Source organism: Mytilus trossulus, chromosome 1 (genome assembly GCF_036588685.1).
Source record: "Mytilus trossulus isolate FHL-02 chromosome 1, PNRI_Mtr1.1.1.hap1, whole genome shotgun sequence".
NCBI lineage: Eukaryota > Metazoa > Mollusca > Bivalvia > Mytilida > Mytilidae > Mytilus > Mytilus trossulus.
Genome location: NC_086373.1, coordinates 30,546,592 through 30,559,365, shown reverse-complemented (window position 1 = coordinate 30,559,365; position 12,774 = coordinate 30,546,592). Strand labels below are relative to the sequence as shown.

At 30.6% G+C, this 12,774-nt stretch overlaps 1 protein-coding gene across 1 annotated transcript; it reads left to right on the top strand.

The window, feature by feature from the left end:
• LOC134721272 (pre-mRNA-splicing factor ISY1 homolog) lies at positions 1-10,983 on the top strand. The gene is made up of 11 exons (XM_063584145.1): positions 1-92; positions 986-1,008; positions 2,203-2,257; positions 2,725-2,833; positions 3,697-3,809; positions 4,604-4,665; positions 5,693-5,748; positions 7,189-7,311; positions 9,276-9,394; positions 9,762-9,854; positions 10,497-10,983. The coding sequence occupies exons 1-11, from the start codon at positions 90-92 to the stop codon at positions 10,602-10,604; spliced, it is 864 nt and encodes a 287-aa protein (XP_063440215.1). The 5' UTR covers positions 1-89; the 3' UTR covers positions 10,605-10,983.
• The last annotated feature ends 1,791 nt before the right edge of the window (positions 10,984-12,774 follow it).

The window sequence follows — 12,774 nt, the reverse complement described above, 5'->3', positions numbered from 1 at the left end:
GCAGAAGATCCAACTTTTAGGTCCACCAAATTTATAAAGCACTTCCGGATTTTTTTTTTATGAACGTTTGAAATGTGAAACACTGAAAAATGGTAATTATATCTATTGATATTTACTTCAACGGTTTCGTAACATAACTACAAGCTAAAAATGTTCATGTTTTAAGTCAAAATAATTTAAAATTAAGATAATGAACTTGTGTTATGGCCTGAAATAACCCCCTTTTCTCCTTTCTGTATCACAACGAAAAATGTCTAGTCAGTTCGGCACCTGGTCAAATCGGCACAGTTATAATCAGTTCAGCACATCATTTATTCGACACACGAGGTAGTTATTTCGGCACATAAATTATTATTTTTTTTAATATTTTAAAGTTCAAAAGTTTTAAAAGGGATATCAGACAGTCAGATCAAAAACTAAAATTTAAATTCATAATAGAAATCATCTGATGTCACAATGACCCTGTGATACATGTATCGCTATTGTCCGCCATTACTAAATATCACACAGGTTCCCGTACAATTTTGATGTCATAAAATAAAATATCTGACTCCACAATGGAAAAGTGATTGTTGTTGACGTCAAAAGTTCAAGCAACTGGGTCAGCCGGGATTGCGATAAGGTCTTTTGTTGTACGACATCAAAAGAAAAATCATTAAAATACATACATACAATGTATTCTCAAATGAAAATTCCTTGCTGAAAACTATTTCTTTAAATCTATTCGCCTTTTTAAAAACCTTAATTGTAACTAAAATTGATAATACTCTCTAATATAAAAGAAGGAGATGTGCTATGATTGCCAATGAGACAACTCTTCACAGGAGACCAAAATGACACAGAAATTAACAACTTTATGTCTTAGTACGGCCTTCAACAATGAGCAAAGCCAATACCACATAGTCAGCTATAAAAGGCCCTGAAAGGACAATGTAAAACAATTCAAATGAGAATCTAAATATATTTCTTATCTTCTTTTTTATAGGCAAGAAATAGTGAGAAGGCCATGTGAGTATCAAAAATATTATATGTCTTCAAGACTCCAACATCATGAACATTATTCGTTAAGATACAATTCATGTAATAGAAAAACAAAGTACACAGGGTATCCATCCATGAAACAAAATTAATAGTACATTAATAGTAAAAAAAATCACAAAAAGGAAAGGAACAGCAAGTTCATTAATCTCAAAAGTCATAGTGAGGCCTTCTAAGAGGGTCGTAATAGGGGTATCTCCATGAGAAATAACGGTAAAAAATCTTGCTAAATGATGTTAACAGTAATATTTGGTATAGTTCGTTAAAATGTACACTTTTCTTTTAAAAACATCAGCTGATTCGGACGAATCATTTTCCAAAATTGACAGTAGCGATAATTTTTTGAGACCTCTGACGAATCAAAATAAGAATATTTTGACGAATCACGGTAAAATTTTAACCAATTTGTAACTAATGATAGCGGAAAATGATTGTTTGACGCCCAACGTTTAAGTGCATTACTACCCTCTTCAACATCATCATGGTGCAAAAATATACCTCATACCTCACTGCACGTTTAAGAAGACGTCTATTTTTTATATAGATTAGACCTTTGGTTTTCCCGTTTGAATGGTTTTACACTAGTAATTTTTGGACCCTTTAATTATAGCTTGATGTTTGGTGTGAGCCAAGGCTCCATGTTGAAGGCCGTACATTGACCTATAATGGTTTACTTTTATAAATTGTTAATTGGATGGAGAGTTGTCTCATTGGCACTCACACCACATCTTCCTATATCTACTCTAGTACCAGCTTGAGTGGAATTCTTAGCAAAAATAATATGGATAGATGGTAAAATGTAATGTCTGGCCAAAGAAGTTGTTTTGCGTTAAACTTCTACATTTTAGTTTGTTTAATCTGAATCAATATTATAACTACACATTTGAATCTTACACTATATTAATTTTAAAATCTATACATTACAATAAATGGTTGAAGTGGGAATAAACATGAGAAATTGAAAAAAAATTACTGGCATTACATTGTATTTGCTTTATAGGTTGAAAAAAAAAACATACAGATATTTCTATTCCTACATATACATGTATGTTATACAGGATGTTTAACTACATGTAAACCCAAAAACTTAATGCTATATTATTTTGGAACACATTAAAACCAACTTTTTTCACCTAATGATACATGTATTTTTTATTGTTTCAGGACCACCCTGGCCAGGTGGCGGGCTGCTCATTTAGAAGGAGGCGTGAAAGATCAGGTATAATTAGGCTGTATATTCTGTTGGGTTTCTTTTGTTACATAAAGGATTTTAAAGCCTAAATCAAAATGCATGCAATAGTGCATTCAACTTTATCTACATGTACAAATGTAACTACTGGTACTCTAAAATGCATGCATGGGAACTGTTTACCCAGACAACTCAGAGCTTGTCAATAAAACCGAATGTTAAATAGATATTTTGACTAGTGAAGAATCATGAGTACATTTGGTATGAGTCCTAAAGTTGATGTGTACATCTTGAGTTCATGCTGATTTCACTAAACTTTATTTCAATGAGACATTGATGGACCTGCTGTCACGCTCAAAATGAAAATAACATAAATTAGTACATAAGAAATAATGAAGTGAAGATAATTCATGCTGAATTGTAAATACAAACATGTAGTCGTATGAATGTTTCTCTTAATAGAATAAGTATTAAATGCTGTAATATTTTTTTTTCAGGAGAGACGTCCATATTTAGCCACAGAATGTGATGAACTTCATAAGTGTGAAAAATGGAGAAGACAGATCATTGGGGAGGTGTCCAGGAAGGTGGCACAGATACAAAATGGTAAAATACCAACAGTCTGTGCCAAACACTTTTTCATCTAGTCATCTGGAAACTAATTAATAAAGAATGTCCCATATTTTGTATATATCATATATTTCCTGCAGCTTTTAAAAAGGGCAGGGTAATTGTTAGCTATTAATTATGACTATATAAAATTTTTAAAATTTTCACTTGTCCAAATCAATATTCACCATTCTGGGGCATCAGACTTAGCAGTAGCAAATGGTGCAGGCTTGTACCAACATACATTTTTAAATAGATTTCTTATTATATGCAATTTAAAAATGTTTCTAGTGCTTGTTGTTGTTGTTCTATACACAATTTATTTTTATTGAAATTAAATGAGGACTGTCAACTAGAACTACATTAATTCCATTAAAACCCAAGTGGCATCAATCTGACATTCTGTTGATAAAAGAAGAATGTGCAATAGATGGCTTTCCTGTCAGTTGCTGCAGTTATTTAAAAAAAAAGTTATGAATGAGAAATTGAGAATGAACTTTAGATGCCCTTCCAATCTTATAACTTTAAAATCCAAATCAACAAGGTGAAGCAGGAGTTATTGCTTACTTTTGAAGTCCCTACTTTAAGTTTTTAATTTGCAGGAATGGATGTAAAAACTCAACACACGGTATAAATCATTACTAGATAAATCAGTAGAAAACCTGAAATATGTACATGACCATATCTTACATAGTAATTTCTAATCTTAAAGAATGTCTGTTAATTATACCATATGGAAACATTGCATAATATGGATCATATTAAATACTAGAATAATTTGTGAGAAAAGATTCTATGTCCTTATTTGTAAATTTTAACTCTCAGTGAAATAATGTCTTATTGATTTTGACTTTTTGCAGCTGGTTTAGGAGAATTCAAACTACGTGATTTAAATGATGAAATCAACAAATTATTACGAGAGAAAGGTCACTGGGAAGATAGAATCAAGGAACTGGGAGGTGCAGATTACAAGGTCAGTTATTTTTTTTGTTTTGTGAAATATGTTTTTTTCATATCTCTTTAAAGAGTCTTCAGCATTTTATTCATGACATACTGTGGATTTATTGTTATTCTTTGGATACAAATTTTTGAGGATTTTGTGGTTACCCTGAACCTTGAATTCCAATGTCCAAAGAATTAAAAATTTTCTTTAGGTTTTTATGCAGACTTTATAAGCTAAACCTTGAAAACAAATAGTCACGACAATTCAAATTTTCCTCAATCCACGAAAATTAGAACCCATCAAAATCAAAATAAAGGAATCCACAGTATGTTATATTTATATATTCATTACAATAAGTAACATTATAAATGTAATATGAATTGGATTTACATGAGACATCACTCTCCATTAGAAATGACCATACTGACTACTGTAAGCATTTGTAGGGGTAATAATATTTTGGGAGATTTTTTTTTCTCTATATTGACTTCAAAACCAAAAATACTTTGTGATCTCTTAACAAAAACTATTAGGTATTAGAGACTAAAATTACTCATAAATAAAGCTAGTTACATATGAAAAAAATAGTTATTACCCACTCCATATTGTCACAATTGCATTGGTTTTGTTTAAAGAGGACATCTCATGGAAGCTAGTTTGTGTGTTTGATGTAGTGGAAAGGTAGTTACTCAATTAAAAACAAAATCTATAAATATGTATCAATAGAACAATTGATTTTGTCTTTAGCATTTGACTGTTATGTATGTATTAAAGTTTCATATGGCTAAAACTATAATTCTTATTTCTTATATATTTTGAAATAGAATGTTGGACCAAAAATATTAGATACAGATGGCAAAGAAGTACCAGGAAATAAAGGATACAAGTAAGTTGTTAGATACTTATCTTTTCATATTCGTCAAAGCAGCACTAGCCAGTCAACACTGAGGTTATGAGTTCAAACCCTGCGGTAGCAGGTGCACTCGTCTCTAACCTTAATTGACAAGGATTGTCAGCTTTCCTATTGAAGGTAGATGGTTTTCTTCGGGCACTCCAGCTTCCAATAAAAATGGCTGTCGTGAAATAACTCACAAGCGGTGCTTAAAAGTGGCGTTACAAACACACAAAAAAAATCTTCAAAAGAGACAGGAATATATCAACACAAAAATATGTTTTACAATAGATGTTTTAAAATAGAAGTTAATGATTTAATGGCATGCCTAGAATTACAAGTGTAGCAAATTAGCAGTCAGTTGTACCACTTTTGATTGAAATGAGAATTTCAATACTTTATACCACTATTTTATATCTGAAAAAATGAACACAACATGTTAAGAGGGGACAAATTCCATGTTACTATTTTCATTGAAATAGGGGCTTTAAAAATGTATTAATTCTTAAACCAAACTTGATACAGAAGAATTAAAGTAAAACTATACTGATTTGCTTATGTGTGTTTTGAGAGAAATTTTATTGGTAACAACTCCATCCTGATATAATCTATGGTAAAGTGACATAACCAATGAAATTGAAAATGAAAATGGGTTGTATGTCAAAGAGACAACAACCTGACCATATAATAGAGCAGACAACAGCCAAAGTTCACCAATGGGTCTTCAATGTAGTGAGAATCTCCTGTACCTGCAGGAGTCCATCAGCTGGCTTTTACAAAAAATATGTATACAAGTCGTTTGTATTTCATAAAGACAATGTGTTTTTGGTTCTAAGCATACCAAAGTTGCTGACGTAATCAAATATCTGGTGTTTATAAAATGACTTTCTCAGATTGCTGTATAGATTTAATCAGTTCTAAGGATACAATGGGTTCAGTATGCGTACCATAGTAAGATGGTAATGTAAAATTTATTGAAGTCATTAGCTGTGCAAACTTATAAATTCTATTTACATTGCAGATATTTTGGTGCGGCCAAAGATTTACCAGGAGTTCGAGACTTGTTTGAACAAGAGCGTAAGAAATTTTGATAACTTACTTGTTTTAAAAAGATCACTGACGTTTCAACATGCATGTTTAAAAGGATGTGGTAACTGTGATAAAGTTTTGTTTTTGTTTTTGTTTTCTGCCCTTGTATTACTCAATTTATTTCACTTGACTGGGCAGAGTTTAACTGGTTCACTCATAATAAACCAGTCCATCTATAGATAGGTGTTTTAGAATAAACTCATAAAAGACGTGTCCAGTCATTCTTTTGTAAATTCCTTTGATGACACTAAAAGGTGATTTTAGTTCATTTATAATTATACTGCCATCATCCTTATCACACACATCTTGAAATAGACTGTCCTTATGCAAATTAAAATGTAAGCTCCGCCCGATCAGTTGAAATAACATTGGTAATGAATAATATTGTATTTTGAGAAATATCATCTTATTTTGTTTAATTGGAAATTGAGCCTTTCTAGTTCTACTGATAATGATTTCAAATTTCTGTTATTTTCATGACAATTCTTTAATAAAATATTTTATTATATACCTTAACTTAGTACATAAAATAATTATTTTATTGTGATTAAAACTGGCACTTACCTTGGTAGCATCTGCAAGTTAGACAGTTTACCTATTCAAATTAAGGAGATAATTCAAGAAGACATGGATGATTTAAAAAATAATTCATGTCTTCTTGAATATATCTTGATTTTACCACGGGTTGGCCCTTTTTGACAAATATTTTACCCTGAGCGATAGCGAGGGTTGAAATATCAGCATAAAGGGACAACCCATGTAAATTATGGATATATCCAAGCCCCCATGAATTATTTTGATTCTTATAGGACAAATACAGCAATTCTTTTGGATTGAATCTAAGCGCTCTAGGTGGTGGCAAATATTTGCGGTTCCCATAAATTAATGCACTTTAAGATTGGCGTAAAAGAACGGAGCAAACTGAATAAGTGACATGCTCCAAATATTTACAATAACGTATATAGATTAATTTGGATGAATTTAAATGATAATTTACTTATATGACTTTTATGTATAAAATAATGGGCTTATACCACATTTTAGCATCGTTTGTTTCCATTCCTTGTTGTGATGATTTTCGGTATCAGAAGCATGTATTTTCCTGTCAAATGCTTAAATTATTATGTCATCATTCTTTGACGTCAGGTACTTGATAACTAACATATGATGTGGGAGTATGATCAGAACAGGCAATGCAATATATTCATATCTTACCACGGGTGTGTACTCAAAGCGTTTGAAAGACGTCATGTTAGAATCTCTTATAAAATGAATTTCTGTTGAGGTAAGAATTATCTTTATTTAAAGTTTACCATCAGTCATTCAAGAGTTTGATACTAAGGTTAGTTACATATTAACAACAGTGAAGATGCCCGATTTCTCATGTTGTATTACATAACATAAAAATTCTGTTCTTTGAATCTGTAGCTCCTAAAATGTCAAGAAAGACAAGAGCAGAAATGATGAAGAATATTGATGCTGATTACTATGGTTACAGAGATGAAGATGATGGGATTATTATTCCACAGGAAATAGAACTTGAGAAAAAAGGTTAGATAAGATGCACAATGATATAATTACCATCTACCAAACTAAATAGATGGTAGCCTTACTAAATTGAGAATTATTATTCTGAATATATATTACTGTTAAAGTACAGTAGACTCCACCTAATCGGATATTGGTTAAACGAATATATCGGCTATTGTAATATTATTTCAAAACACCGAACCATTCCCTATACATTTCAGTCAAAATACATCGGATAATCGAATATCGGTTATTAGAATATATCGGCTAATTGGATAGGAATATTCATGAAAAATGTGTGAAAACCATGTACAATCGAATATTTTGAAACAATTTCGTATTTTTCTTGACAGGAAATGAAGCTGGAAGTTGCGCCATTACGAAGTTTAAGCAAACTTCAGTACAGAAATGTTTCATTTTATTAATAAAACAATCTTTTATAGTCAAATAAAACATGTTTTTTCTTATTGTCTTGTTTATTTTATGAATCTGATATTATATTTTGCCTAAGATGTGTTTGTTATGTGTTTATCCAAATGTGATCGTTATCATTTACTTCACAAACAAGGACACGACAGAAAAAATAAACTGTACGTGATGTTCATCAATATTTATTTAATATAAATGAAAAGTACCTCTTTCTCAACAATTTATTAAAATATATATAAAAGTCCCGTGTAAAAATAAGGAATCGTGTGTCAATAGCATATCCCAGGTGAAGAATAATGTAACTTGTACACACATACGCCATTTTCTTAATTTACATAATATTCAGCCTTTTATTTTGAACCACGACAGATTAGATAGAAAAGCAAATTAATTTTACTCATCTTGATGTTCAATTTTATATTCATAAAAGTAGTTGTTTTATTTGAAATTGGAAATGTGTTTCATAAATAAAAAAACGTAAGCTATTAATAGATTTACCTGTGGCCTACTTCCGAGAATTCATAGTTATTTTTAGCTTTTACCTGTTTTAACACACAAATGAAACAAATCACACAAAAACAACAAGTCTCATTATTTAAGAGGTACATATTTTATTCAGATAATCAACACATAATTAAATAAAAATCAACAGACTGACAGATAAACAAAATACATTATAATCAACTGATCGATCTATTAATCAATCAACCGAATTATCCGAACTTGTACCTGAAAAAAACATTGAGATTAGTTACAAATTTCCATTAATAAAGCAGCTACAATAGCTATTGGTATCTTAGGGTTGTCTGTCAATTTTGAAAAAAAACCTTGGAGGAATATACGTTCATCGGCTAATTGAATATATCGGACAATCGGATATTTTTAGCTGACATTTTGGGTATCCTATTGGCCGGAGTCTACTGTACTTTGATTTATGGCTATCAATTTTCGCGGATTAGGCAAAAGTTCCATATTCTTTGGGTCTTGAGTTCATGGATTTAAGTTTCCTAGAAATATAAGTTGTCATCATTCTATTTTTTTCACCTGACTTACTTTCATCTTTCAAAACTAGTTTTTCCTGAGAATAAAAGGTTAAATGCCATACAACTTATGTGGTTTTAAAATTAAAATCCTATATAAGTTGTTTATGCTACACTGGTACTTTGCCACTGCATAAGATACTCTATATTATGTTTGTTTTTATTTGCATCTCTGTTTTATAAGCTATAGCTGATCTTTACATGTCTTGCTATTAAATTAGCATGATGTTTGACATACAAAAGATTATTTTGAAATTATTGCTTTAAAAAATACATTCATACATTATATATGTTAAAGTGTATTAAGAAAAACACTTCTGTTGGAGGAAATATAAAAGGAAATTGTGTAGATTATTTTTAAAGATATCACAAAAAAAAGGTTGACATGCATATATGTTGTATAGTTGTGTCTCATTGGCAATTATCAGTGTTTATTCTGGTCTTCTTTCTTTAAGTTACTGGAAACATTTATTATACTGGATAACTTCATATTAAAGGTTTGGGCTTCTGTTTCAGTCATTGTTGAAAAGGTATCAGAATGGAAGGAGAAACAAGCGGCCATTGCTAAAGGGGAGGTAACTCCTGATGAAGATGTAGAAATGGAGGAGGAGTCTATATATAAACCAGATACAGAGGTATAATGATCAATGGACAAATTGAGATAAAAATTATTGGAATTTCAGGAATGATTTTCATAAAAATAATCCTGTTAAAATTCAAAATGTAACTCCATTTTCAAATTAAAAAAAATGTGTGTGAATTTATAGTATGACTATATCATTGTATATTGTAACCATTAATCATCATTTGTTGTTACTTCATACTCTGCATACATTTTTTTAGAATTCATTAATTTATCATAAAATGTCATTTGCTTACAGAGTAGCCTTTATAATAAATGGTGTTTTTTTTAAAGCTATTAAAACACGATATATGTAGACCATGGTTTAATAAAAGATTTGGCATTTGAAGGTACACTATTTTTTTATTTTGAACATTTAGATTGTTGATGAAGAAGAAAGAAAGACAGAAGAAGAAAAAGCAGACAAAGAAGAACACTTTATAGCTCACGTTCCTGTACCATCACAAAAACAGGTCAATATTTTAGAAATATTTTGTTTGTATTGGAAAATCTTTTAGTGGCATTTATTTAAGTTTGCCTTCAATGAGGCAGTCTTTATCAATTGTTCCAGGAATATTTGAAATAAATATTAAAAATTCTGAAAATTAGAACACAGAAGATCAGTTACTCTGTTATCTATTACCTAATATGGCATGAATAGTGTCAGTCTGTTAGCATTTTAATACCTGAATAATGATCAATGTATATGCACTGAGTTTCAATGTTCCAAGAATTGAATTTCGTACATAGAGTAAAATATTTTTTTCACTTGCATATGAAACAAGGATAGTTTAGTCTAACACATATTAATTACATGAATAGTACCAGTACTTCATGATGTTAAAATTACACTGACGTCTTAAAAGCAGACGACAGTGAACATTGTACATCCAATATCACTTTAAAAATGAAGAAAAAAAAATATCTCCAAAAATGATCAACCCTTGATACCTTTATTCACATATTTCATTTGTAAAAGTATTGTCAATCACCTTTATTCAAATATTTGATGCTTAGAAAATCACATGTTCATAGGAATTACTTTTGAAGGGGATGTAGAATTTTTTTTAAACTTGGTTTATATTTATTTATCATAACCTTTTTATTATTTTCAGATTGAAGAAGCTTTAGTTATGAGGAAGAAAATGGAACTTTTACAAAAATATGCTAGTGACAATTTACAGGATGAGGAACAAGAATCAAAACAGTTGTTAGGGGTGTGATAAGTGTCATGGTTACGATACATCAGAAATATAGGTCAGAATATGGAACATGACAAACCCAGTTCTTGTCATACTGAATGTAATTCTTAAACAGCCTTGTCAATGTAGGCATTAAATTTTTACCAGTCTGTGAAACTTCAGTTTCACACATTCAGGTACAGATGTTGCTGGTGACGATTTTGCTATTTTATATTGCATTCCTAAGTGCTATATGTGAAGAATTTTGTAGATAGTATCTATGAATTTTGTAAAACTCTGCCATAAATCAGCAGAGAAATACACCTATCATTATCATTCACCATTTTATGACACATTGCAATCACCGTATCATTATAAATGTAAATATCTTATTAGATCATAAGGAAACACATCACCTTCTGTTACCATGGTAATCAAATATCATTATTTTGTAAATAAAATGATATACAATAACTAGACAATGATTCCTTTTGTTTGGAAAGCCCTTATGGTCCTTTAATACTGAATAGATAATTCTTAAAATTTTAAGAATAGGAATTTATTTTCAGATGGATCAAAGTTTTATTGACCTATTGAGAGAAACTTAAGAATTAAAATTACTGCAAGCCAGAAACTTTCTTCACCAAAAATGTTTATGACAAATTAATGCTAAAATGATAGCTCATCTTGATTCAAATCGGAGGCAAATGTACAAAAATGACAATATATCTTGCTGCATTTGGACAAAGCCAATTTAAAAATATGTTTATTTGCACAAAACTCATTTTGATATGGTTGATTTGTGCTGGTCCTGTTCTCTCTAGGTAGCTAACTGTAGTCAGTTACAAAGCTAGATTTATACCTCTATCAGACATAACTTCATTTGCAAGGCCGTAGCGCATGTTCTTTTAAAGTGAGGCATTTTTTGGACCCTTTTTTTTTAGCGGGGTTTGGATGCATGAAACGGAAGAAGCTTATTTCAGCATTACTATCTTAAATAAAAAACAAAAAAATATATAACAGACTGAATGCGGTTTTTTTTTATAAGCTAGCCTAGTAAGAAACAAAACAAGTTTCAACTCTGTTGGTCAACCAAAACTTTCCTTTTCTCCTATGACCTGTACTATCAAAAAGCTTCAACACACGTTCTGATGTATATATATATATATTTATGTCCAACAGCAAGTTATAAGCTTCTAAAAGACGAGAACATATTATAAGTTTTAAGTCTTTGGTCTGACCTACCGTTCGGGGTTCGAACCTACGGCCTACCGCAATATAATCAATGGAACACGCTAGCATACAACCAGACAATGCTAATAATAATAATAAAACAAAGAAACACAAAAAAAATATTTTCAAACAATACCAAAAATATATTTCATGCTTTTATTAAAGATAAATAAAAATCATGAATTGCCTTATACATTAAAGACTTCCATATAAAAGGCGCTTCATGATTTTGTTTAAATTAATTATAAATAATCATTATTTTTTGGTCAATGAAATATTTTATCGATTTGCATTTGCGGCATGTTTGTTGTTCAGTGTGTAAACATTGGTAGATTCAAAAATAAACCAAGAAAGTTATAAGCCAGCATACTTATCGGGGGTGTTTATATTCATGAGTTTCCCTTTTCATCTTTTTTTCTCTTTAAAGAACCCGTCTTCAACCAGTTTTGTAACGACATAAATAAGATTTGTTTCAAATTGTGTATTTTGATTTGTAATCGGGACACTTATTTTTGTTACCGTCACCGCTATGCATGTAAAATAATTATATTCAGAATCACTGCTGCAGATTGGAAACACTGTATGTAGTGTGCCGGTAAATAGTTTGAAACTTAAAACTCGCATATTGATAATGTAAAATTAAAAAAAATTGCCACTTCTAAAGTTTGATCATCGTTTCAAAAGTGAGGCATTTGCCTCATTTGCCTCCATTACGCTACGGCACTGATTTGAAAGTGGCATCCTGCATCCCAATCAGCAATCTTTGCAGAATTGATCATTTTGATTTACTGATTATTTGTTCTCTTCGTAAATATACATGTAATATTTGCCACTAGACATTAAGCAAACAAAATCAGTCTATTAAAATATTCAGGAAAGATTCATCATCTAGAATATGTTTTAAATGATATCAGAATATGTAGATGTGTGGTTTACAACAAAAATAACATCTAGAGACCAGCTAATGTTTGACATAGAT